This window comes from Ambystoma mexicanum, chromosome 12 (assembly GCF_040938575.1).
Source record: "Ambystoma mexicanum isolate Mex_15411 chromosome 12, UKY_AmexF1_1, whole genome shotgun sequence".
NCBI lineage: Eukaryota > Metazoa > Chordata > Amphibia > Caudata > Ambystomatidae > Ambystoma > Ambystoma mexicanum.
Genome location: NC_090936.1, coordinates 1,252,966,755 through 1,252,993,716, shown reverse-complemented (window position 1 = coordinate 1,252,993,716; position 26,962 = coordinate 1,252,966,755). Strand labels below are relative to the sequence as shown.

Sequence of the window (26,962 nt, the reverse complement as noted above, 5' to 3'; positions counted from 1 at the left end):
GCATCCTTCTCCATATTGCCACTCCAAACTCTCGCTCAGCTGTCAAACACTCCTGACATCTGCCACCTCCTGGAGGAACTTGACCTCAACGTCCTCTGTCTCACTGAGACATGGTTCACGGCCAGCTTTGTCACGAGCTTTGACACTCTCTCCCTGATGGCTACAAGATCCTCTCCGCGCCCAGATCCAACCGTATCGGAGGGGGTGTAGCCCTGATCGTCCCTGAGTGGATTCCTGGCTCTGTCATTCCTACGCAAGCTCTCTCCTCTTTCAAATGCCTCGTCTGCAGGCTCTCGGTCTCCTGGCCATTCCCTCACTGTGGCTACTATCTATCGGCCACCTGGTCAGATCTCCTCCTTCCTCTGAGTGGCCGGACCTCTCCTCCTCCCTCCTGGCCTCGACCACTCAACTCCTCCCTCTGGGGGACTTTACCATTCACCTGGATGCTTCCTGTCCTTCCACTGGATTCTTTCGTGAGCTCTGCGACTCTTTCACTCTCTATTCTCCCCTCTGGCCCGACTCACTCTGCAGGGCACACTCTGAATGTTCTGATCTCTTCTGGCCTTCCCCTCTCAATCCCTCTCACCACTCCTCTCTCCTGGAGTGATCACTTTCTCCTTTCCTCTCAGCTCACCCTCTCTATCCCTCAGGCCAAGCCAACTTCGGCACTGCCATCTACCTTCTCGGTTATCCGAACCATGATGCATGTGTCATTTGAGGCTTTCGCTACCACTTTCTCACCCCCATCACCCCTGGTTGACTCACACCCTGACACAGCTCTGTCCACGCTCCACTCTGCTATATCTGATACTCTTGATATCCTTGGCCCTGTCATGAGAATCTGCCTGAAGCCCAAGGCCAAGTGTAACTCCTGGTATGACTCAGACCTCGTCACCCTCAAACGCAAGTGCAGGGTGGCTGAGCGGAAATGGCGTGCTTCATGTTCATCCTCTGACAAACTGGCCTGCCGCCTGCTCCAAAGGCAATACCGGCTCTCTGTTCTCACCAAGAAGAGAGCCCTCATCCAAGCCTGCATCTCCGTGGTATCTAACAGCTCGGCCATACTCTTTAAAATCCGCAAGGAGCTGGCCAATCCTGCTGCAGTATCTACCTCTCCTGTCCCCTCCCAGGCCCTCTGCACGGCCCTGGCCTCTCATTTCATCTCTAAAACTCAGGACATCCTGTCCTCGCTCTTCCTCTCCCCCCCCCTCCTCCCTCCACCCCCTGCTCTTCCTTAGGCCCTTCTTCGGCCACCTCTCCTCCCACCTACTCTGCCTTTCCCCTGCTCTTCTGAGATGAGGTTTCTAGACAAGTCTGATCTATGAAAGTCTCGTAAAAACAGGTTCACCCCTGTTTCACCAAAACCATCAAGGACCACATTGACACCCTGGCTCCTGCTTTGGCTGATTTCTGATACCGCTTATTCACCACTGGAGTCTTCCCCTCCCCCTGAAGCAATCCTTCGTGCACCCCCTTCTTAAGAAACCCTCTGCCGACCCTTACTGCCTGGCTAACTATCGCCCAATCTCATCACTCCTTTCCTGGGCAAACTCCTGGAAAAGCTGGCCATCTCCCAGCTCAATCTCCACACTGAATCTGTTGGTTGTCTCCATGCCATCAGTGTGGCTGAGGACCTGCTCTCTAACCTCGATTCCAACACCCCCTGTGTCCTCATCTTACTTGAACTCTCCTCTGCCTTTGACACAGACAACCATGCCCTCTTGCTTAACCGTCTCCGTGATAACCTGGGTATCACCGATCAGCCCCTGGCCTGGCTGACCTCCTTCCTCTCTGATCGACCCTCCCAGGTCCAACTTGGGTCCTTCCTCTCCTCTATCTCTACATGTGGTGTTCCCCAGGGGTCTAACCTCTCTCCCTGGCTGTTCAACCAATACCTGGCACTTCTTGCCCACCACATTGCTGCTCTCTGCCCCAACTTTCAGTGCTATGCGGATGACACTCAACTCTTTTTTAGGCTCCCTTCTGCCACCTCTTCTCCTTCTCTAATCTGACTGTCCTCCATCCAGGAGTGTTGGGCCGCCAATGATCTCTACCTTAATGCCAGTAAGACAGAGATTCTCCTCATCGGCACACTCACTCCCTCCTTTCCTGTCACTCTCTGGCCGGTCCCCTTAGCCTTCTTCTTGCTCCCACCTGTCAGGCTAAAAATCTTGGGGTCATCTTCGACTCCACACTTTCCGTCTCTCCTCACATCTCTGACGTCGCTAAGAAGTCACACTACCAGCTGCACCTCCTCAGATGTATTCTTACCTTCCTCTCCTTCCCCCAGAAGCTCACTGACTCAAGAGCTCTGGTTCTCTCTAGGCTGGACTACTCCAACAGCCTCTTTCTAAGTCTGCCTGCCTCCACTCTCCGCCCTCTGCAACTTATCCAAAACAGAACCGCGAGACTTGTTCTTGGCCTCAAGCCCACAGATCGTATATCTCCAGGACTGAAATCTCTGCACTGGCTCCCAGTGGCTGCAAGGATTAAGTTCAAAACCCTCTGCATTGTCCACAAGGCCTTCTGGGGCCTGGGACCTCAATACCTTCAACTCTCTCTTCCTAAATATCTTCCTTCTCGAGCTCTTCACTCCTCTGCCTCCAACTCCCTCAGGGTTAGTTGCTTCTCCAGGCAACGAGTTGGTGGTAGATCTCCTTCGGCTGGGACCTCCCTCTAGAACAGCCTTCCTGCCTCTCTGAAACTTGACGTGAACCAGCTCCGGTTCCAGAAGCACCTCAAGACCGTCCTCTTTGCTTCAGCTTTCTCTCCTCCTCTCCCCTGCTGATCTCCTGGCTGAAACTGCACTGATCACCTGGCTACCCTCTGATCTCTGGCTCAGGTCCCCTCCCCACCAGTTGCACTGCCCCCCTGGCATCCCTGGCACTCAGGGACTGTTTCTGTATCCCTACAGCACCTGTTAGCACTTGACACACCTGATATCTGCACTTACTCTTGCACTTGCCACCAGCTGGCCGCACTTTTATTTATTGTTTGATTTATTGTCTTACTTATTTTACTGTCTATCTATGTAGTGCACTGCCCCCTCCCTTTTCCCCCATGCACTTGCCCCCCACCCCCTGCACTTGCGCGATCTCAATGGCACCTGGCCTAGTAGGATCGTTGTCTCTGTCTTCACTCTGTTCCCCCTCCCTTGCCTCGTCACGCTTTGAAACCCTCGTGTATAGGCGTTATAAATGCCATATCATATCAAGTCCACCAATCGCAGTCTGACAAATGAGGTAGGGAAAGGACTTTATGCCTGTTAAACCCTATGGAGGTTTGGTGGGGTGTCCTCTGCTTTGCTCAGGGACCACTTCAAGGCCACCTGGATGTGCTCACACTGGCCCATGCCTTTAGCCTCTTTGCTATTGTGCCCCAGCACTTGGAGCCATGGCTGTATGTGCAAGGAGTTCATGAAGAGCTTCTGGTGCTACGAGGACCAGTCATTTTCCTATAGCCCGTCCGATCTAATAGCCATAGTAGTGGACCAACCCACTTCCTCCTCAAGGCACTATGCCAGGTATTTATTGATTAATCGGTCGTAAATCCAGCCTGTCCTAGAATGGCGGGCTTCGACATTTCCTGGAATGCCCAAAGCAAAGCTTCTTCATGGACTTTGCATCGTCTACATTAAAGATGAGGTTGTATTCTTTTAGAATGTGTATCCGGTACACCCATTCCGGAGGCCAGAAACATTTCAGTCTTAAGACCTTACCCACAGGAATTTGATTCAATGAAATTATGAACTGTTATTGTTGTGCAAACGTTGAAAGTGAACGTGCGCAATGTGCCTTGTCTAGAACTCAAAGATTCGTAGCACTATATGCGCAGAATGTGCCCTCATTCTTCGGCCATCTGCTCCTTTTCTTGGTTTTCAGAAATTGCTTATTTAATCCTTTTTCTTTTAAAGGAACATCATTCTTCAGGCAGAAGGAAAGAAAGAATACGAAGAGGTAAATATTTTGAGTGTTGTATTTCTGTTTTCATATGAAATTTTTAAAAAGTCTTTTTATAATGGCTCCAGCTGATAGAGGGCAGGTTCTGGAGGAAGCTATTGGGTTTGCCTAACTGTCCCTCTGGCCATACTCAGGCTTGAGCTGGACATTGGTTCTCTTAAATCTTTGGTCCTGAAGGAAAGATCTCTTACGTACATTAAGATGGTGAATGGGCCATCTAATCCTCTCCTACGTAGTCTCTGGAATTTAGAGCAGGGATTGGAAATGGCATCCAGCTTAAGCAAGAGCATGAACACATTATTCCAAGACATAGGTTGGAACCCCAAATGGGGAGACGACTATTTTAATCTCCGTCATCGTGTCGAAAGACGCCTAGACCTGTGGGACTGGAACGAAAACCTTGTACATCTGAACTTGTTAAAGTTATGCCTTTGTACCTGATGTGTGAGAAGATACAATCCTGCCTAGTGCTATCCCCCTCAATTCAACCGAGGAGATTCGGTCTTCTTTTACGTTTCAACTGCCTTCCGGTGTTGAATGTGTTGGGCCCCTCACTTTCTCTTCCGGAACAGGAGCGTTGCTGTCGTGTGTGCCTGGATAAGGCACCCACGGGATCCGCTAAACACGTACTGAAGCAATGTGTAAAACTGGGTCCAGTATATATGAACCATCTAGGTACATTTGTACACCAACCTGATGCCATGAAGGAGCATTTATTCTGGAAGAAATGCCTACTCATGATAGGGGATGGCATATGGCCCTGTCTAGACTTTGGAAGGTGGTGGAAACGCACTTAATGACAGTACATGAAGAAAAGGTGTTATTGCGCACTGCTGCCCCAGTTTAATGGGCGCATAATATGACGAGGACACAGTGGTTCTGACTTCTACCATATATGCTGCTAAAATGCTGATCCGCTTATCAGGTTTATTGTTTGAGTGCTTAAATCGCAAATCTCAAGCTGATACCCTGCTTTCATTTTGTATCCATACATTTCATCTAATTGAATATGCATTGTGGCAACCATGAAAAGGACATTGATTCTGATTAATTGGTGATTGTCTGATACAATTGATTTGAAATATTAATGTTAATGAGTGGATGTAAATTTTGTTTTTTAATCTGTTTTATTTATTGTATATGTGTAAAGTTTTAAACTAAAACTGTATCACATGACAATAATATATAACGTGCTTCATGCCGTATTCCAACCTCTAAGCGCAGGGACCGGGTATCGAACATGTGCTGGTCTGCATTGCCTTGTTACGAAGGGGAGGCCGTTGCCCTTGATTGTAGACCTTTTCTGAAAGCCCTGAGATACCTTGAAACAGAGGGGCAGACTGGCCTTCCCAGAGTGCACTATTCATGGTACAATAAACCGAAGATGTGTCTCCTTAATCATATGAAGAGGTGAAGCACTAAGGGGAATATGGGAAGGAAACTTAATGGGAGCATCAATAAACCTGTACGTTCAGCAGAGGTTTGCTCAGTGTGGCTGGGTCAGCAGGAGAACCCCTCTTGGTAATAGGGACAGATGGGTTTCCTCTTGCTTTCCTGATAGTCATTAGCCCCAAAGCTGCCACCTTTGTGTCGGCCCCTTCTTCTGCTCCCCGACAGGCCTCATTAATCCAATGATGAACGCGACGGGGAGGTATTGGGTAAGATTTTAATTTCAGTGATAAAGCTTCCTGACCTGTGTCAACCCCACAACATTTTGCTTGGACTTGGTAATTATTTTACCTTGTCCCTAGGTGAAGGGGAGTCTTTTTCCCCTCTCACCTAGTCTTTTACTCTTTATGGGCAACCTTTTTATGTTCCTCCATAGTGTTGGAGTTCTAGTTTCCTATAACTTTTAGGCTTAGGCTGGGTGGCCCCTTTGGGCTCCCCTGTTAATTTCTCTTTCATGTTCTTGGGTGAACTACAGTTCCCAAGTAGTAAAGAGGGATTTACATCCCCTTCACATTTTATATAGTGAGCCAGCACACCCCACCTTATGCGGAGTGCTGGGGGGATACAATGTATCCCTTAGTGACTCTTTAGTCCTATAATTCAGCCTCAGTAAAGGGCAGCCATTCTGCTAGAATGGTCGGTTCCTTCTTCCTTGCTGTATCTTTGCTGTTTCTGAGGTCGTCCCCTGCCATTCTAGCTGGAAATGACTGCAGTGGAAGTTTTGTCTTCGGCAGGGATCCTTTGTATTCCCCGCCGAGGCTCCTGAGTGTCTGAGAAGGCAAAAAGCAAAGGAGGAGTCAAACTCTGCAGCCCTTTATCTTTCCTTAGCATGAGAGGAACCAAGTCTCAGTGGGGAGCTGGCTGCCCTGATGGACAGCCACACCGCCCCTTTCTGTAAACTGCAGGGAGTGTTTGCAGAAGTTGTGCTGTAGTTCCTGATAAACACTGCAAACCTGGAAGCTGCTGACAAGTTGACTGCTGGAGCTGAAACCAAAGAAGGCGATCAAGAAAGGACATCTGTAGAGTTTTTCACTGTGCAAACGGAGCTTGATGTAACCCTTCCTTCCAAACGACCTGGGGGCCTCGAATGCGGCGACTCCTACCCAGAGGCTGGCGAGTTCCACTAGACTCAAGAAGACCTGCATTTATAGCCATCCAATGACGTGCTGCAACCTTGTAGGGTTGCAAAACCGCCAGTGCCTGGGATCTCGAGCCCGAGTGCAGTGCATGGTCTTTCCAAGTCAAACAAAATCCAGCTGAAACTTTGGGGGACTCCTGCTGGACCTCAAGAGACATGATTCAAATCCCTGAAGTCCCCTCACCAGAGTTCAGGACCGAGAGAGGGAAGAGAAGCCGGCTGGCGATATTCGTTCGTCATCTGGCTATTGTAAAAAGGCATCAAATCCAGAGAGCCGCGAGAATCTATGAAGAAACCTTTGTTGGAAGCCTCCTCTGACGACTGCTGCTGTAAGTTCCCATCCGTGTCCAGTTCTTTCGTCTCCCCGTTTAAGAATGTTATTTCCCCCATTCTAAAAAGTATTAAGTATTGATAACTGAATGAATGTAAAAGCTGACCAATAGGGTTTACCGCCTTGAATAACATTGTGGCCTTCTTAGTGTAACATTGGGATTTGCTTTCCCAGGTGTGCTTTATACAAATCTAAAACAGTCTTAGGGTAATCTAAAACAGTCTTAGGGTTTATACCCACCTTCAAGTGGCTGGAGGCTCCTTTGAAAGATATATACGTCTCACCAGCCTTGATAAGCTGCTAGAAAGTATCCCCTTTGTCTAGTTTCTCATGTAACATTTTTACATTACCCTTTCCTCAATGAATGGCTGGTGGCAGTGGTTTACTTTTTAACTACCGTGGTGTGCTTTTACCGCAGGCTGCGTTCGCAGCTGCAGTAAAGCACCCAACGGTGCAATTTTTGACAAAATGGCCCCGGTCTTCTTTCGCCGTTTCTTTGTGGAAAGGTCCTTCTTGAGATTTACTCTGTGCACCAAACCAGGTTTGCTCCCTTTGTACATTTTATTTTTTAGCGGGATTCACAAGTGAAGCCCGCCTCTGTCTCCATTATGTCTGGCAGGGGCAGGAAGATAGAGAGGTGCCCGAAACTCCCTGTGCTTAATCCCCTTGGTTACAGGAATGCACCCAAAGGTGATTGGCTGCCTGGCTGTCCTACAGGCTCTCCGGCAAGGACAGCCACCTTGCTGTGTGATTGACAGCTAGGCTGGAATGAATGGGAGAAACCTGCATAAAAGGCGAGGCTTTTTGGCTTGGAAGGCAGTATCGACCACTGGATGAAGGAATCCGAAGAACTTGGAAGAGACGCCCGTTGCAACTCCTGGACCGTTGGTCTGCCCGGTGAAGCCCTGCTGCTGTGCTGAAGCTCCAAATTCATCTTGACTAGAGAAGCCCTGCAATGACGCCTTCTCCCCCTGAATTGGTCGACTCCAAAGTAAGCATGTCTGGACATCCTCTCGGAGCTGGCTGGAAACCGAAGAGCTAGGGAGAGGAACACCAGATTGTGTGTGTTGCTTTTAAGTTGGCCAAGAGCTCCAAGAAGATCCTCCGGACTCCCAGGAAGCAGGACTGACAGAGCCACCTCAACAGAGTGCTGGACCCCAGATGAAAGGAAAGCCCAACTCCACAGTCAAGAGTCTGCAGTGGTGCTATTTACTGACACGCGAGGAGCTGAAACCACAAAGTGCCACTGAATAGGAGTTGGTCCTTTCCTGTCACCGACCATACCTTTGCAGTGAAGGAGTCCTCCAGACATCCTCCCTCTTGTCACCACGACTGAGGCACAGGATCTGCAGAGCTGCACAGGAACAGAAGCCAGCTGGATCCGTTTTTCTTCTAACCAAAGGTACTGTAAAGTCTAAGCAAACTTACCTCTTGTTGTGTAACCTCACTTGTCCTCGTTGGAGACTTGCTTGGTTGCTTCTGTAGAGTTGTTAACAGTTCTTTACCTCACAAGCCTAATCAGCTTGTGGCCCTACTTTGATTTCTTCTTTTCTACAAAGACTTCTAAAACATTGTGCACGACTTTTACTTACCTGCAAGAATTGCTTCAGCTCACCTTGACTTTTGCCCAATTGACTTTGGCCTAGCCTTGCTCCCTGAATGACTCTTCCCTCTGACATTGTGTTTTATCTTCCTTCCAGCAAGGGGTTAACTTACTTTGCATTGGGGGTTACCAAAAGTACTTACCTGCTTCAGAATATTTGTGAAATCTCTTGTTTTATTCTAATAATCTGTTTCTTTGACATACTCCTAAGTATTGCCCTAAATGCAGCAACAATATATTAATGTCTGCAGTGTCCTAGTTATTTAAGTCACCTGAGAGTGTAGGGAGTGTGTGTGTGCCATCCCCATTGGGTATTTGCTGATTTAGAGAAACTAAGAGTGTGTATTTTGGAGTGTATTGGTGTTACTAATATATTGCCCCTTGTTAGGGAGAATTCTCAGAAATGTGCTAATTCCTTTCTACCTTGGAGACCCCCAGCAACTTTGCTGGATTTTGAGGACTTGAATTTTTTACCTGGAGAGATTGAGGCCCTTTTTCCCACTCTCTCATGTATTTTAATGTGATTTTTAACTCTGTTTCTTTTGGTTGTGGAGTCTGACAAACTCCATAGGCATCATCTTTTACATTGTGACACACAGCACCTTCAGTGCAGCGGCACAGGGAAGTCTCTTAAATTTCCCAAAGGTTTAAATACCTTCTCTTGGATAAACTACTGTTTCCAAGAGCAGTGAAGAGAAATTGACTTTACTTACGTTTTGTAACTTTCTAGACCTAGCACCCACTATCTAACCATCGGGTGCTGGAGGGGTTACTTAATATGCCCTTTGTCTAGTTTCTCCTGTAACATTTTTATATTATGCTTTTCTCAAAGAATGGCTGGTGGCAGTGGTTTACTTTTAACTACCGTGGTGTGCTTTTACAGTGGGCTGCGTTCGCAGCTGCAGTAAAGCACCCAAGGGTGCAATTTTTGTCAAAGTGGCCCGGTCTTCTTTTTTTGCCATTTCTTTGCAGAAAGGTCCTTCTTGAGATTTACTCTGCGCGCCAAACCAGGTTTGGTCCCTTTGTTCATTTTATCTTTGGCGGGATTCATGAGTGAAGCCCGCCTCTGGCTCCAGGGTGTCTGGCGGTGGCAGAAAGCGAGGGGGGTGCCCAAAACTCCCTGTGCGTAGTCTCCTAGGAGACAGGAATGCACTCTTTGGTGATTGGCCAGTTTGCTGTCCGACCAGGACAACCACCCTGCTGTTGTGACTGACAGCTAGGCTGCGAATGAACGTGAGAAACCTGCATAAAAGGCGAGGTCTTTTGGACAGAAGGCAGAGTTGACCACTGGACGAAGGAATCCGAAGAAGAACTTGGAAGAGACGCCCGCTGCAGCTCCTGGACCATTGGTTTGCCCGGTTAAGCCCTGCTGCTGTGCTGAAGCTCCACTTTCGTTTCGACTAGAGAAGTCCTGCAAGGACGACTTCTCCCCAATCAACTCCACAGTAAGTCACCTGGAAATCCTCTCGGAGCTGGTTGAAATTCCACTGCAGTTGCTGCTGGAACCGAATAGCCAGGGAGAGGAACACCAGATTGTGCGAGTTGCTTTTAAGCTGGCCAAGAGCTCCAGGAAGATCCTCCGGACTCCCAGGAAGCAGGACTGACCGAGCCTGAGCCACCTCAACAAAGTGCTGGACCCCAGATGAAAGGAAAGCCCATCTCAACAGCCAGGAACCGAGGTGTTGCTATTTGCGGTGGACGCGAGAAGCTGAAAGACCGAAGTACCACTTGTTTGAAGATTGCCGGTTGCGGTCGGTGACTTTCCCATTGCAGTGCAGGAGTCCCCAGAAGTCCTCCCTCTTGTCCCCATGACTGAGGCCCAGGAACACCAGGATCTGCAGAGCTGCACAGGAACAGAAGCCAGCTGCTGCACATTTCTTCAACCTAATAGCATTGTACAGTCTAAGAGAACGTACCTCTTGTTGTGTAACCTCAATTGTCCTCATTGGAGACTTGTCTTGGGTGCATCTGTACAGCTTCTGTACCTCACGAGCCTAATCAGCTTGTGGCCCTGCCTTGATTTCTTCTTTTCTACAATGACTGCGAACACATTATGCAAGACTTTTACTTACCTGAAAGAAGTGCTTCAGTTCACCTTGACTTTTGCTAACTTAACATTGGCTGGCCTGGCTCCCTGAATCACTCCTCTCTCCTCTGCTTAAGTGTTGTGTCTTCCTTCCAGGAAGGGGTAAACCGACTTTCCATTGGGGGTTATTGTGAAAGTACTTATTTGCTTAAGAATAATTGTGTGAATACTTGTCTTATTCTGAAACCTCTTTTCTTTGACACTCCTCTCGAATATTCTAAATGCAACTGTCATATAAGTCAGGGGCGAGGGCTGTGCTGGAGAGGGTGAAGAGTATGGTGGACAATTGGGATGTGGTCCCCCAGTCGGTACAAAGGACATGTATTCGCCTCTTGTGTGGTCAGTGGACCGGCATCTGCCAAATTGTCACTGAAACTGTATTCTGTAATCTGGTTTATTCCACTTTAACTCAAGCTTCAGACTTCACACTCCCACTCTGTGCCCTTTACAGCATCGACCCTACACTGCCTCTCTACAACTGGTGCTCTTACTGTATCACAGGTGCCTAAGAATGCTCTGCCCTATCTTTGTATTAATCCTAGAGTCCCTGAAGACTCCTAATTCCACTAGTCAAACAGCTACCGCGACAACATTGTTTCCCTTGCCCGTTGTATTGCTGTACTCTCCAGTCATGCACTTCATGAAAGGGAGCTCCAGGGATCGGCATCGCATATTACAAGTCCGTCCTGCTCCCCAAGATACGAGTGCTTATCCAGCTCCCACACACTTTCTCCGGCATTCCAGGCACTCGGCACGCATACACAAATAATACACAAAGCCAGAAGTGCAGTGTAAAAGTTCTATATTGCGAACACACACCTGAGCTTGAGATGGCTGCATTCGGCTCTCCCCCTCCCAGGCCTGGCTCAGACTTATGTACAGTGCAAAAGCTACATATTATTCTCCTCCCGTTAACACCACGTATCGTAGCATTTCCCCGAACAGCAGAATGTCTTTGCATGGCAGCCTGAAGCAACCTTGGGACTTGAGTCAGCAGCTTCACCACTGTGTCAAGTTCTCGAGGGAGGGCTGTTCAAATGCCCATCTGCGAGGCCTACGACATTCCACAGCTCGGGAAGGGAACCCTAAGAGGCCCACAAAAGACATTGTTGAACTTTGTGAGGGACAGCCTAGACTTTGGGAAGGGGACCCTGAGAGGCCTGTCGGGAACTGTCTTTTTGTTTGGTACTGAAGGGGTCAAATGTTGGGGAAGGGAACCTCAAGAGACCCAGAGACCTTGTGAACTTTTTTTTAATTTGCTGCAAGAGACCTACGTGAAAGCTTCCAAGGGTAACGCTTTTCAGTTGCGCTATTTTGAACTGGCAGAACTACACCTATTGGTAAGGTTTACATTTTCTTTTGCATCGCCATTTTTCCTTTAAGACGACGACCCCTATCACATTGGATTGAAGAGTGAGGGCAAGCGTAGGTTTAAACACAGACTAACGTTGGTTTTGGGCATCGACGGCCCTTAGAAACACCAGTTGAGGGAACAACCCTATTGGAGACAGTTAGACATTACACCAACCCAGCAATATTTGATAATAAAGGTTTTAAAACTGTTACTTTTGAGTCTGTGTCTGTCTCACACCCCTCGCAGTACATGAAAGTACTCCCCATTGTCCCTATGTCTCTCTGGGGGGAATACTGCCATCTGCGAGGTTGTCTTCTTGTAGCCGGTGGTCCGTCAGTTTTAAAGCATGCACCATTTTATCCTCATTACATATGTCCTATTGATTGTGTTCTATTTGAGAAAGCACAGGTGCTGGAGGGGCTAAGGCAACACAGCTTTTTCTGTAATACACATCAGTAGATTTTAATTTGCTTTCATGTTCCCTGCAGTGGATATGCACGATCAATAATATTTCCAGGCAGATCTACCTGACGGACAATCCAGAGGTAATTTGAATTTCATGATCATGCCGTCTATCTTAACACAGCTTGCCCTCACCAGTGAGTGTGACTTGGTTGTGTTTTCTTTTTGCAGGCAGTTGCTATCAAACTAAACCAGACAGCCCAGGAGGCAGTGACACCGGTCACAAGCTTTGAGAAGCGACACGAGAATGCCCACAGCAGGTAAAACACTTCCTGTTATCCAACACCATGCTCCAAAAACTACTGATAAACCTTGTAGAAAACCTGCACTCTGTGTTGCCTCAGGCCGCCACCTGGGCTCTTTGAATTCTGTTTTTTCCTTCTTCGTCTCCTATGGACTGGTAAATAGGTTAGCATGACCACCTTTGTACTGCAAAGTGATATTTCCTGAAATGTTCAAGTAACTTCTGTTACTCCTGCGACCTATCCTGTCTCCTCCGTACTTCTGGGTGTCCCTTTAAAGCAGGGCTCTGCAACCTTTGGCTCTCCAGATGTTTTGGACTCCAACTCCCAAATTCCTTACCCAGCACAGTGAACATTGAGGGATCATGGCCAGATGTCCATAACATCTGTTGTCCCTTAGCCTGCTAACCCCTGCTCTGTAGGGACAAGACAGGATCTGTTTGCAGCACACAATATTGCCCCCTGTGGCAGAAGGAGGACACACTCTGACTTTCCATCTCACTGGTATCATGTATTAACTGAAATGAATAAATGCCCATCACTCTCTATGCTACAGGTTTCCCAGCCTAACAGAACCAACTAAGGTGCTCGTCGGGGAGAGTCAATATCAGAATCAGTGCACGGTCCAAAGTAACCTATTCCAACCCTACCACTGTTATAACAGCAAACGTCCGGAGAGTGACTCCTTTCTCCTGTAAGCTGCTTCTTCACCGACTTCAGTTCAGTTACGGATTCTCAAGTAGTTCTTGGTAACTACTTTTATTAATTCACATATTTCTGATACTGGGTTCTTCAGGCTGTTCTCTTTTGTTCCTTCTTATTCTCTTCTTCCCTTATTTATTTTGTATTTATCCTTTTCCTTTCATCGGGTAACTTTATCCAACACTTAGAACTTTACCCTTGGCTTCTTAGGTTCCCAATCTTTATTTCAGTCTTTGGTTTCACTTTGGGCTTGGCCCTTATTTGTTTCAATCTGCTCCTTAGGTTTTCCCCTTTCAGGGGGTCTCCTATTATGTAATATCTCAGTCAGGGCTTCAGTTTCACACTATGTCACACAGAAGATGCTGAACCCCGCTGTCGCTCCTAGGTTTTGGACCGGCTGAGCTCAGTACACATCCAAGGGAAAGGGCAAGTGGATACATTAACAGACTATTCAGTATCCTGGTCACGACTCTGGAGGATATCTGCATGGGGATTGTGGTGTCGTCACTGCCCTCATGTCACGTGGGGAGGGCCCCGGGGCAGTGGGAAGGGGAGGAGCAAGCAGGAGAAGGGAAACGTCAGCCATGATTAAAGTTGTGTTGCACCCCAGCTCCTGTGTCCGTCTGTCCTTGCATGGTGTGGAGGAGGAATGCGGGTCAGAGAGTGAGGTGGTCCATATAGGGACACAACATTGGTGACGAGGCGGTTCGGAAGCCCCATCACGCAAGCTACCTCGGATGCTCTGCGCTCGTGGCATGTCTGACAGGAAGCTACTCGAGATGCAAGCTGCTGGCACTGTGAGCGGCACACGAGGAAGGCGGGAAGGAGTGCGACGGCTCCTCACCAGCTGGCCATCTCTGCATGAATCTGGGCAGGGCCGTGACCCTGCCGACGGCAACGATGAACATCTGCAGGTGGAGCAGCGCCTCCCCGCTTGCAAAACTCTGGGCGGTCGAGGAGCGACTCTCCCGCCAATGGCAACGGCTCGCAGAGTCACTGAAGAGCGCTGGAGGTGTGGTCCTCCCGCTCAAGCAGAAAAACAGGTCAGAGAGCAGTATGCTCCCCGTTTCACCTTCCTGACATCCAGCAGCGGTTGAAGATTTATAGTCTCCCTCCCAAAATTGAGCCCAAAAGCCCACAGCGCCCCCGCCTTGGCCCCACTTCACTGGAGCGTAATCTCTCCTACCACAAATCCATCACAGGTCACAAAGACCTGAGTGCAAGGCAGGAAAAGCCTGAGCAACTGTACCACCACAGCGCCCCCTCGGCCCACATACTACCCATAGTGAACCACACCGGGAGCCTCTTCAGGCACCAAATACCACCCTCACTCAGGAAAGGAAAGCCTACAGCAACTAGGTCAAGAAGAAAGGGAGCAGGCCGGGAATAAGGAATAACAAGCCATCCCAAGGCACAGGAGGCAAAGCCCAGCCTGGGGATTACATCCACTGAATATCCCCACATGAGCATTTCAGAGGAGTCACCACTGACTGTTCCAGTGACCCCTGCCAAATCACTCCCAAAATAAATGTCAGACAGCATCCTGTCTCACTACCATCAAACTTTGACCTCATCGACACCAGCACACTGGGATCACGATGGAAGAGGTGGCAGAGGGACTTCGAGGTGTGCCTAAAAGCGGTAGGACCCATAGAAGATGAGCAGAAACGCAGCTTACTCAACCACGCAGTGGGGTCAAATGTGCGGGACATTCTAGATGAAATGCCAGAAAGCAACATGGACACCTACACCAGTTTATAGACCACCCTCACCGACTATTTTACACCCAACACAAACGTGGACGATGAAAGGCATGTCTTCCACACCATGAAACAAAACAAAGGTGAGACCATGGACGCATTTGTAATAACTAAGAATGAAACACTGTGACTTCAACAATTATTCAAACAAAGAAGCCCTTCGGTCACAGATCATAGCAGGGTGTGAAAGCGCTGACTTCAGGAAGCGACTGCTACAAAAGCCACGCAACCTGGAGGAAATACTGCTCCTGGCTCGCTCGGACGCCGCACTGGCAGCGCAGGTGGAAGGCCTCGATGATAAAAAAAATCGCACATGGGAAGCAAGAGAACATTAACAAGCTAGAAGGTGCTGCAAGAAAAAACAGCGACCCATTTTGCTACAGGTGTGGGCACAAGTACCCACATGAGGGGCAATGCCCTGCCATGGGCCAAACATGCTCTGCCTGCGGAGGGGAAAATCACTACAAAGCAGTGTGCCTGATTTTTCGCAGCAAAATGCGGGGAGCAGGGAGGAACGCAAAATCCACTCCAGAACAGGAGCAAGGTCATCCGACCCCACGCCGTATGACACACCAACCATATGACACGGCACGTCACAGACACCGCGACGAGCAACCCGAGAGAACACCAGACAGAAGAGAGTGGAGAGAAAACAAGACTCCAGAATCCAGACAAAGGAGGAGACCACGGCGGTACGTCAGGTACCTCGTAGAACAATCCATGTCCGACAGTGCATCAAGTGCATCCTCTGAAGAAAACGCCCGTCGAAATGAGAGACACCAAGAGGAACCACGGGAAAAGGGTTATCTGCATGCTCTAGGAAACAACACAGCGAAAGAACACAGCCCAATACTCCTGATCCAAATCAACCAGACAGCAGCCGAATTCCTAATAGACACAGGGGCAACAGTAAATGTAATCAGCGAGGAAGTATACAAATGCATACCCAATGCCCCTCGCCTACAACCAGCCCGAGCACTCCTATTCCCTTATGACTCAAAGACACCTTTAGCCTGAAAAGGATTTTTCATGGCATCATGCTGCTACAAAGATCATGCGAAAGACATCCCCACGCACGTCCTAGAAGCCGCCACCGACAGCGGGTGCATCCCAAGTTACCAAGCGGCCATTGAAATGGGACTAGTCCACATATTATATCGACTCATGGTGCACAAGTTTCTGGACCCCACCACAAGCATCGAGCAAGTCTTCCCCTCACTGTTTAAAGGTTTAGGAATATTGAAAGACTGACAAATTGAAATGCACATCGACACCAGCATCCCACCAGTAGCCCAACATTACAGGGGAATCCCCATCAACATTCAGAAGCAAGTGGAAAACAAACTAACAAAGCTACTGGAGGCAGACATTATCGAGCCAGCAGAAGGTCCCACACCGTGGGTTTCCCACATAGTGCCCATGCCCAAAAGAGACTCACCCGACATCCAAATATGCGTACACCTGAGAAGACCCAATGAAGCCATCATGAGGGAACTCCATCAAGCCCCCCGCATTACCGACCTGGTGCGTCTCCTAAATGGAGCAACAGTCTTCTCTAAACTGGACCTTAACAAAGGCTATCACCAACTAGAACTCAGCAAGAGGTCCCGTTACATAACCTTCGTCACGCATTTTGGGATATACAGATACAAACGATTGAGTTTCAGCGTATCGTCAGCGGCAGAAATTTTTCAGGCAGAAATCCACAACGTAATCAAGCATGTGCCAAACTGCCTGAATTACAGCGATGACATCCTGGTATTTGGCCAAACACAAGAACAGCACGATGACACGATCATGCGGGTATGCATGGCTTTAGAGGAGGCCCAACTCGCCCTAAACAAGGAGAAATGTGAATTTCGGAAGAGAACGCTTCTTTTTTTGGACACATCTTCTCAGAGAAGGGCATGACGCTAGACCTGGATGAAGGTTAGCGCACTCACAGGGGCTGATCCACCTACCTCCACCTTTTACCTCCGGTCATTCCAGGGACTTCCAAGCTATTGCACGCGTTACATCAGGGATTTTGCATCCGTCAGTGAGCCCCTCAGGGCACTCATCAAACACAACACTTAGTCTGATCGACCAGGTGTCAGGAAGCATTTCAACTCGTCAAAGACCGCATCGCAGACGCCAGGAACATGCTCTACTTCGATCCCAGGAAAACCACAGAACTCACCATAGATGCGAGTCCAATATGCCGCAGGGCCATACTTGCGCAACTTGATGAAAAGGAAGGACATGACAAACACATAGTTTTGTGTGCCAGCCGGAGCCTATCCAAGACCGACCAGGCATATTCTCAAGCCGAGAAGGAAGGCCTACAAATACTTTCATCTATTTTTCTACGGAAAGCCGTTCACCGTAGTCACGGACCACCAGGCATTGATCTTCATCTATGGCAACCCACAAGCCAAGATGCTGCCCAGAATAGCGAGGTGGGCACTCCGCCTCCAAGACTACCAGTTCACCATAACACACAGACCAGGCAAAGAGCAAAACCCCACAGACTTTCTCTCACGTCAACCACGAAAAGGATGCAAGCCTGAGCTGTCCATAGCAGACCAATACATACGGTACGTCATCCAGAGCAACACACCCCAGGGTCTCGACTTGGACCAAATAATTTGTGAATCCAACGCTGACCAAGGCTTGCAAATCATACTAGGATGCCAGGAGATGGTTTGGTGGAAACGGGCGAAACAATTCAAGTAAAGGAGGAACTTGCGAAGTCAGACGAGGGTCTGCTACTGAAAGGCACCAAATTTGTGATACCACGCAACCTGCAACGGAAAGTCTTTGAGCTAGCTCACGAAGGAAACAGGGGCATAGTGTCCACAAAAAGAATGTTATGACAAAAACTGTGAGTCCCACACCTTGATTCACTAGTAGAGGAACTGCCCCAACTGCGCAGTCATAAACCCTGTACTGCGCCTGAGCCACTGTGTATGACCGCTCTTCCCAGAGGGACATGGAAAGAAAAAGCGGTTGACTACTTTGGGCCAATGGAAGGGGGAGAGCACATATTAGTGGCAGTTGACGAGTACTCGTGATACCCGGACCTGCAAATAGTACAGTCTATGTCAGCTCACCATACCATTCCCGCGCTTGACAGGATGTTCGCCGCGTACGGCGTTCCCAAAGTCGTGAAGACCAATAACGGGCCCCCTTTCACAGGGCAGGACTTCAAAACCTTTGCAGAATACATGGGATTTCGACATCGAAAAATAACACCCTTGTGGCCACAAGCCAACGGCACGGGAGAGAGATTTATGAGTAACGTCAAGCGCACCACTCAAATTGCGCGGGTCACGGGGGAACCCCTGGAAAAACTGTTGTGCGAACTAAATCGAGACTATAGAAATACCCCACACAGCACCACCGGAAAAACACCCTCAGAAGTTATGTTCGGAAGAACGATCAGAACAAGACTGCCACACATCCCAGCGTATGAAGACCGATATGAAAATGACCCCGAAATGCGAAGGAAAGATGCACTCGTGAAAGAAGACATGAAAAGGGCCGCTGACACAAGACGGGCCAAGGAAAGCGCCCTGGCACCCGGAGACATCGTCCTAGTCAGGCAACCACAAAGTCACAAGAACATGTCCGCATTCAATCAGGAACCCCTTGCGGTTATCAAGACAAAAGGGTCGCTCATCACTGCGGAAGGAGAACAAAAATCTACAGCAAGGAACTCATCCCACTTCAGGCGAATGGCAGGGATCATACCTGCTGCAGAGACTTTCACCTGATGCTAGCCACATCTGGGATACACCTTATGAAGGGGACAGAGAAGATTCCGAAAATGAGATGCCACTTGGGGGACCTCCAAGCCAATCCGCAAGAATGGTTATCCGGTCTCACAGAGCAAGAAAGAAACCCCACTGGTCATTGAGGAATTGAATTGAAGACAGGACTCAGAGTAGACAGGACTAGTAGACCTGTGTAGTAATGGTTGGGGGGGGGGGCGTGTCGTCACTGCCTTCATGTCACGTGGGGAGGGCCCCAGGGCAGCGGGAAGGGGAGGAGCAAGCAGGAGAAGGGAAACGTCAGTTCCTGCTAGGTTGTCCATGATTAAAGTAGTGTTGCACCCCAGCTCCTGTGTCAGTCTGTCCTTGCATGGTGTGGAGGGCGAGTGCGGGTCAGAGCGTGAGGCGGTCCATATATGGACACAACAGGGGCAAATACATTTACTTCAATGAACCCAGCCCCTCTCGTATTCCCCATGCATTATTCCTCTGCTACAGCTGTCAGCTGGCAGCAATAGTGCCCGATAGTATCTGCTGTTGGCACTGTTTTCCTTTTCAAATGTCTTCTGGTAACTTCTTTAATCTGAGGGGATCGCTCTTAAATTGTAGAATGAGATTCAGGGATCTTTAAATCACTCCTGGTCGGTTTAAAGATCTGTACGACCTGGCAACTCTATCCAGAAGTCTCCGATCAGGCGTTCTCGAGTCTCTGCCTGGATTTCTGTGAAATGCACCTTTAGGCCTTTCCTGATTCTTGCGCTCCCCGAGCATCAGACGGTTAAAAAGTCAAACAAAAGTGAAAATGAAATGGGAATTCTTTCTGCACATATGCAGTGCTAGAATGTGCCACCAAAGGGCCCCTTTCCATCCCGAGGACCCCTGAGAGAAGCGCGGACGCTGCGCAACAGTCTCTGGGCGAATTGGCCCTCGTGTAGCTAAGCTCCCAGAAGCTACAAGCCGCACTTGAGGCACAAGAAGGCGTGCACTAGGAGCGAGCCGCGCCACACAGCTTTGCTCCGCGTCAGCCTCGCACTCCTCTGGCGGCTGCTGCACTCTCTTGGGAATGCGCTCACTGCCTGAACCGGCGATAAAAGTGTAACGCTGCCTTAACCCCCCCCCCCTCCCCCGGATCCCTTCTGGCTTGCAGCCCATTTCATCTAAACTGTGTAAGACCAAACAAAGTATTTAGGAAAGCAAACTAAACGTGAACTAAGCTGCCCCTGTTGCAGGAGAAACTTCCCTCTTGCCAGTCTCTGTTTCTTCCTGTTTCTTTAACTTCCGACTTCTTCTTTCCTGTGATAACAATCTTCCAAAAGTTGCTGAAATGATGGCCGGGCCTAACTTTAAAACGTTTGATACATGACCTGTCTCTAGGATTTAAACTAAGGAAAGGCAGTTTAGAATGCTGCACAGTTCTCATTCTATGGCTAATTTCCCTCACCTGGTGAGCCCCCCAGCAGCTTTGCTGTATTTCTGGAGTTTATTTTTTCCACTTGGTAAGAGTGCGAGCTTCCCCCTACTCTTACCCGTGTTTGCCATGTGTATTTCATCTGTTTTGGTGATTGTGGGCTCTGGAGTACACCACTTCAGTAGCCCCCTTCTCTTGTGTGTTACACAGCACCTTCAGTGCAGTGACACAGGGTTGTCTTTTCGACTTCCCACCGACTCCATTTTCTGGGACTAACTACTGTCCCCCACAGGTCCAGTACACCCCATTTTATATGGAGTATTGGAAAGGGTTAATTCCTAGCCCTTTTTACCTGTGTCTCCTGGAGCGTTGTTTTGCTCCCTTAACATTAAGACTTGGCTAGTGGCTGTGGTATCTACCCTAATTTTTCTACCACTATTATATTACATAACATGGTAATGTTTTAGACTGTTAGTAGCCTCGAACTTTAAACCCGCTTACCCAAATACCTTTTATTTCGGCTCCAGTTGGGTTTAATCACCATTTCTTTTTGTTAACATACTTCTTGGGTTTTACTTTTGCGGCAAACCAGGTTTGCCTCCTTTGTTCGCCGCCCTCCTTTGGCGTCTGGGTGTCTAGGTGGGCTGAATGTGAGGGAGGGGTTTGTTTGTTTTTGTTTGTTTTATTCACTTATAATGCGCACCAGACCCGAACGTAGCCGGGCGCAGCAGTACAGCAAATGCGAAGCTTAAGTTACAGGGTGGGGTCATGGGATACATACAGTGTACAAATACAAGACACAATGCGTTGCAGCAATTGCAAATTACACACAAAATACATGAAAAATGAATACAAAATACAATAAAGACAGTATATATACAGGCACTAGATGGACGTTAGCTCATCGGCCAGGTGGGCAGAGTGAGGGGGTCCATAGGATCAGAGGAGAACAGGATAGTGATGTGTGTATGCTAGGGTTGTGTGAGGATAAGTGGGCGCCAATGGGCTAATCATTGGCAGACCTCAGCAGAGTAGTGTAGTTGCTTCTAAATTTCAGAAAAGGCTGCTCCTCACGTAGAGGGTTTGGCAGTGAGTTCCATAATTGGGCCGCTTGAACCTGGAAGCTGCTGCCCCCCGCCTTAGTTAACCTGAATCTGGGAATAATGAGGCTATTGGCATTTGAAGTTCAGGCAGGGCGCCCCCTGCACAGGGTATCCTTGGAAACCCAAGTCACACTTTGTGTCCATTGGCTGAGGTGGTTGTCCGGACTGGACAACACCCCTGCTGGGTGATTGACAGCCAGGCTGTGTGAATGGGGGATTTTGGCATAAAAGGCAGGACTCTTGGGCTTGAAGTCAGTCGCCACTGGAACTGCAAAGAACTGAAGAGAATCCGAAAAGACGGTTGCTGCAACCCGAGTCCCGGTAAAGCCCTGCTGCAGTCCTGAGCTATCTACCCTTCAACGACAAGAGAAGATCCAGTCCGGAGTAGTCTTCCCTTGAGCCTGGTGGGATTAACCAGCTCACCCTTTCTTCAGTCAGAGAATCCTCTCCTGGGTCGAAATCCCTGCTGTAGTGGCCCGGAAAGCCATCAGAAGAGCCCTCTCCTGATTTAAAGGCGCACACCTTTTATTCACCGTTGCTTTTCGCTGCTGCTGGCCTTCATCCCTGGGTAGTGCAGATTGCTTCAGACGTCCTCCTTGTTCCCAAGACTGAAGCCACAGGAACTGTGAGTCTGCAGGAACTACCAGGAACAACTGCCATGGCACCAGCTTTCTTCAAATGGAATAAGGTACTGTGCACATTTGGTCGTTCTCTCTGTCCGACCTTAAGGAATCGGGGTGAACCGTTTCCTCCATGAAGGCTTGTCCTTTCTTCCTTCCCTCTTATAACTTTTCCTTCTATCTGACAATATCGAAGTACTCTTGGCTTCTCGAACTGTTCAACATGTGATCCTCGGCAACTGAGCATCTGCTCCATTGACACTGGCGCAGGCCTATTGACATTTATCTGTATCTTTGGACGATACAAAAGTATTGCCTGTGATTTTATCCACTTTTCCCTTGTTTGAAATTCTAAAGTACAAAGTGTGTTTTAACTTAATGAGCATTTCTATCCGCAGGTATGCGTTAGTATCGCAACACCGGTCTGTCAAGTCCTAATGTACTTCTCCAGCATGGGGTCTGGCATGGATTCACATGCTCATGAATATTCCCCGTCGTCAGGCTGGGAATCCTCGGTAAAGAAAAAACCAGTATCAGTTTCGTTTCTGATCTGTCTTTCGTAGTAATAACCAATCACTGGTCTCTGCGTCATACTGACCACAGCCAATGACTGCCCTCTACCTAAGCACCGCCTCTGGCAGCCATCTTCAGATTTTTACCGCACGTTCATGTGTTGGGATCCTCGTGCTATTGCTCTCGAGCGTTAGTGCTATTTTTCGCGTTTTTTCACAAAAACTCGATTCTTTCGGTCAAAAGAGCCTCAAGCTCCACCGATCCTACATCCGATCTACGGGGACCCGTGTCGGATTCGTCTGCGCCCCTCAAGGGTGAAGATTTCGTCGAGCTACACTTCGGAGGACTCCAGAAGCTTCTCAGGCCCGGTCTCGGAGATGGCCCAGGAGAAGGGAAGCTCGACGCCCGGAAAGCTGTTCAGGGTCTGCCCTGGATGCCAGCTGCAGAACGTCTTTAAGGAGGACGAACACTCTTTCTGCCTTTATTGCCTTCATGAGGACAAGACGCACGTGGAGAAGGACTGTGCGTTTTGCGGCAACATGTCGGAACGGACCATGAAGGACCGTCATCAACGTCTCGCCAACTGGCTGGAGGGTAAGAGCCCGTCTGGCGAGAAGAAGAAGAAACCCGAGCGGTCTTCTAAGACCTTTGAGGGCGCCCCGGCGACGGGGGCCCAACATAAGGCTAAGCACCGCGAGTCCGCTGGCACCGGGAGCGCCGAACGGTCGGGCTCTACGGGCGCCAGGCAGGGCGCACCCTCCCCGGCACCATCAACCACGAGCCAACGCTCTGGGTCGGGTAAGAGGAAGGCCGAGCACCCGGCGAAGCTCCTGGAGAGGCCCCGGTCGAGCTCTAAGGCAGAGGAGGAGCGTGGCAGTGCCCCCTCCCTCAAGGATAAGGCGGTGAGCGCACCTAAGGTGGTGAAGGCCTTGATCCATCCGACCAAGCCCTCTATCGAGACGGTTGCGGCGGCCCTGGCTCAGCCTGTGGAGGCTGCGCCAGTGGTAGCGACCTCGGGGCCCAGAATCTCCCTGCCTCCTCGGAGGGAGTCTTCTTTTGTGCCCATCGATAGGACCCCCGTGAAACCCCCCGTGGGGAAGAAGAAGGGGGGGCAGGGCGTCGTCGTAGATTCGGCCTCAACCTCAGAAGAGGAGCTGATCGAGGTCTTAAGCCACGGCCTAGGCGTGGAAGAAGGCCTACCCGTCGGAATGGACCCCGACGCAGGTGACGACGACGACGACATCGTCGAGGATACCGACGGGGCCCCTGCTCGCCCGTCGGATTCCCCTCTGCCAGCGCCGCAAGACAACTCGGCGGCCATTTTGTTGGCCATACAGTCCTTATGCTCCGAGATAAGGACGAGACTGCCGTTACCGACGGAAGAACCTTTCCCGTCGGGGGATCCAGAACCGGGACCTTCTGGTGTTCCCCCTGCCAAGAAAAGAAGGATTCATCCACCACCTCCTTTTCAACCGTCGCGCCCCGTCCAGCCCTCTCCCCCGTCCACCCGAGGGGATGATACGGGGACTGACACGGCAGCGACGGGTACCGACGAGGAGGCATACGACGAGGATATTCCGTCGTCGCCTCCCGCCAGGGCTTCTCCGCCCGACGAGATCGGATCCTTCCACTCCATGATCTCCAGGGCTTCCGAGCTTTTCCAACTCTGCCCTGAGGAGAAGAAAAAGGAAGGCTTCCTTTATCAGCGGCGCGAGGCCAAGAGGAAGACGGTCCTCGCAGTGCCTCTGTTGGACGACATTTGGGATGAGGGCCTTTCCCTCCTCAAGAACCCTTCCACGACGCCAGCTAGAAGAGACCGGTACGAGAAGAAGTACCGGGTCCCGGACACGGCCCCCCTGTGCCTCCGGGCACAGCCTACCCCGGATTCCGTCGTCTCCGCGGCAGCCAGGAAGAAAGCGGGGGGGGTGCGGCCTCCACATCGACTTCCCCGCCGGACGGCGAGGGAAAGAAATTGGATGCTATGGGACGTAGAGTCATCTCGTCGGCAGCGACGACGATTAAAGCGGCCAACGCCTTGGCTATCGTGGCTCGCTACGACAGGGAGCTCTGGTACAAGATAGCTCCCCTGCTGGATTTTCTGCCGGACGACAAGAGGGCGGAGGCCCTGGAGATCCTGCAGGAAGGTGAGGTGGCCTCGGACCACGCCATCACCGTGGCGACGGACATCGCCGACACTGGGTTCCGCCAGTTGGGCAACGGCGTTTGCCTTCGACGTCGTGGATGGCTCAAAGCTACGGATTTCCGGCAGGACGTCCAGACCAGAGTCCTGGACATGCCCTTCGACGGGAACAACCTGTTTGGGAAGACAGTGGACGATTCCCTTCAGGCCATCAAGGCGGATACTGAGACGGCCAGGGCCCTCGGAGTCCTGCAGCAACGTCGGACGCCCTTTCGGAGCAGCGGAGGCAAGGGCGCCTCCAGAGGTTCCGGCGGCGGTTTCGCTTCCTACCGTCAAGCGGCCCGCTCGTCGTCGCAAGAGGCCTACAGAGGACGAGGCAAGTCTAGCGGACCCCGCCGTCGTCGCCCAGGAGGTCAAGGCGGCAAGGCCGCGTCCAAGCAGGATTGAACCGGCTGTGGGGTCGGGCCCCCGCCGGAGCACCCCGGTGGGAGGCCGGCTGGCGGGCTTCGTCAGCGTGTGGGAGTCCATCTCCACCGACCGTTGGGTTCTGGACGCCCTGGCCCGGGGTCACGCGCTCGAGTTTCAAAGAAGGTGCCCGCGTGTCCCCCCCGTGGCCAGGAAAGAACTTCACGTCCCTCAACTTCTCCTGGAGGTAAAGGCGATGCTCAGAAAGGGCGCCATCGAAATCGTCCCAAAGAGGCTTCGGGGCTCCGGAGTTTACTCGAGATACTTCCTCGTGAAGAAGAAGACGGGAGGATGGCGCCCCATCCTAGACCTCCGACGTCTGAACAAGTTCATCAAGGCGCAGAAGTTCCGGATGGTCACCCTCCAGCACGTCCTGGGCCAGCTGGAGGAAGGGGATTTCCTGTCGTCGTTGGATTTGGAGGATGCCTACTTCCACATTCCCATCCTAAAGGGGCACCGAAAATTCCTCAGGTTCGTGGTCCAAGGGCGTCATTACCAGTTCAGAGCCCTCCCCTTCGGACTACGGTCGGCACCCAGGGTTTTCACCAAGTGCCTCGCACCGGTGGCGGCGCAGCTGCGCCGCGAGGGGATCCACGTCTACCCCTACCTGGACGACTGGCTCATCCGCGCCAAGACGAGGGAACTCGCCGTGGTTCACACGGCAAGGACCGTCCAACTCCTCACGGACCTGGGATGCTTCGTGAACTACGCCAAATCCCACCTGGTGCCCGCGCAAGTCGCACTGTTTCTCGGAGCGAGGCTCGACACAGTGTCCCTTCTGGCCTCCCCGTCGGAGGAGAGGACCAGGACCATCTTGGGCAAGGTGCAACGGATGTTGGTGGCCGACGCGGCCAAAGTGAGGTCCATCAAGTCCCTCCTCGGGATGATGTCTTCCTGCATCTACCTCATTCCCATGTGCAGGCTCCGGATGCGCCCGTTGCAAGAATTCCTGGATGCGCGCTGGATCCAGACGACGGGCAGCTTCGAGGAAAGGATCAAGCTCGACGAGAACTTCCGACGAGCGATACGGTGGTGGGGCACCCGCGCGCATCTGACGGCGGGCATGGACTTCCAGACCCCAGCCCACCAGGAGACTGTGACTACGGATGCCTCCCTGGAAGGGTGGGGAGCGCACACCGAAAATCTGCACGCAAAGGGACTCTGGCTCCCGACGGAGAAGTCCCTGCATATCAACGTCCTGGAGCTCCGTGCAGTGTTTTGGGCCCTCAGGTCTTTCCTTCCGTCCCTCAAGGGCAAGGTGGTGAGGATCTTCACCGACAACACCACCACCATGTTTTACATCAGGAAACAGGGCGGAACCAGGTCCCCAGCGCTGTCCAAGGAGGCGCAGGACCTGTGGCATTGGGCCGTCGCCCAAAGGATTTTTCTGGTGCCGTTTCATCTGGCAGGGATAAAAAACACCATCGCCGACTCACTCAGCAGGGAGCTGCGCTCGTGCCACGAGTGGGAACTACGGCAGGATCTGGTGGATCGTCTCTTCCGACGGTGGGGCACACCCCAGATCGACTTGTTCGCGACGGCGACGAACACCAAGTGCCGGAGGTTCGCCAGCAGGTTTCCCCAGACGAGGAGCATGGGCGATGCTTTCTCGTTCCCCTGGGAGGGCCTGTTCCTCTACGCGTTCCCTCCTTTGCCTCTGCTAATCCGGCTAGTCAACCTGCTCAAGAAGTCACGGTGCAGGATGATCCTCGTCGCACCCTTGTGGCCGAGGCAGATATGGTTCCCGGACCTTCTGGACTTGTCAGCGTCCCCGCCGATCAAACTGCCGGCGGACGCGGATCTACTCTCCAGGGAAGGAGGCGCCATCCTCCACCACGACCCGAAGTCGCTGAACTTGCAGGCCTGGCTCCTGCA

General features: G+C 50.8%; 1 protein-coding gene across 2 annotated transcripts in view; it reads left to right on the top strand.

Moving 5' to 3' along the window:
* APPL2 (adaptor protein, phosphotyrosine interacting with PH domain and leucine zipper 2) overlaps positions 1 to 26,962 on the top strand; it is a 697,737-nt gene that overhangs the window by 491,724 nt on the left and 179,051 nt on the right. For both annotated transcript variants that reach the window (XM_069629945.1, XM_069629944.1), the window contains exons 12-14: positions 3,914 to 3,956; positions 12,409 to 12,465; positions 12,554 to 12,642. In XM_069629945.1, the coding sequence (XP_069486046.1) occupies positions 3,914 to 3,956; positions 12,409 to 12,465; positions 12,554 to 12,642 (189 nt within the window). The remainder of the gene's footprint in view (positions 1 to 3,913; positions 3,957 to 12,408; positions 12,466 to 12,553; positions 12,643 to 26,962) is intronic.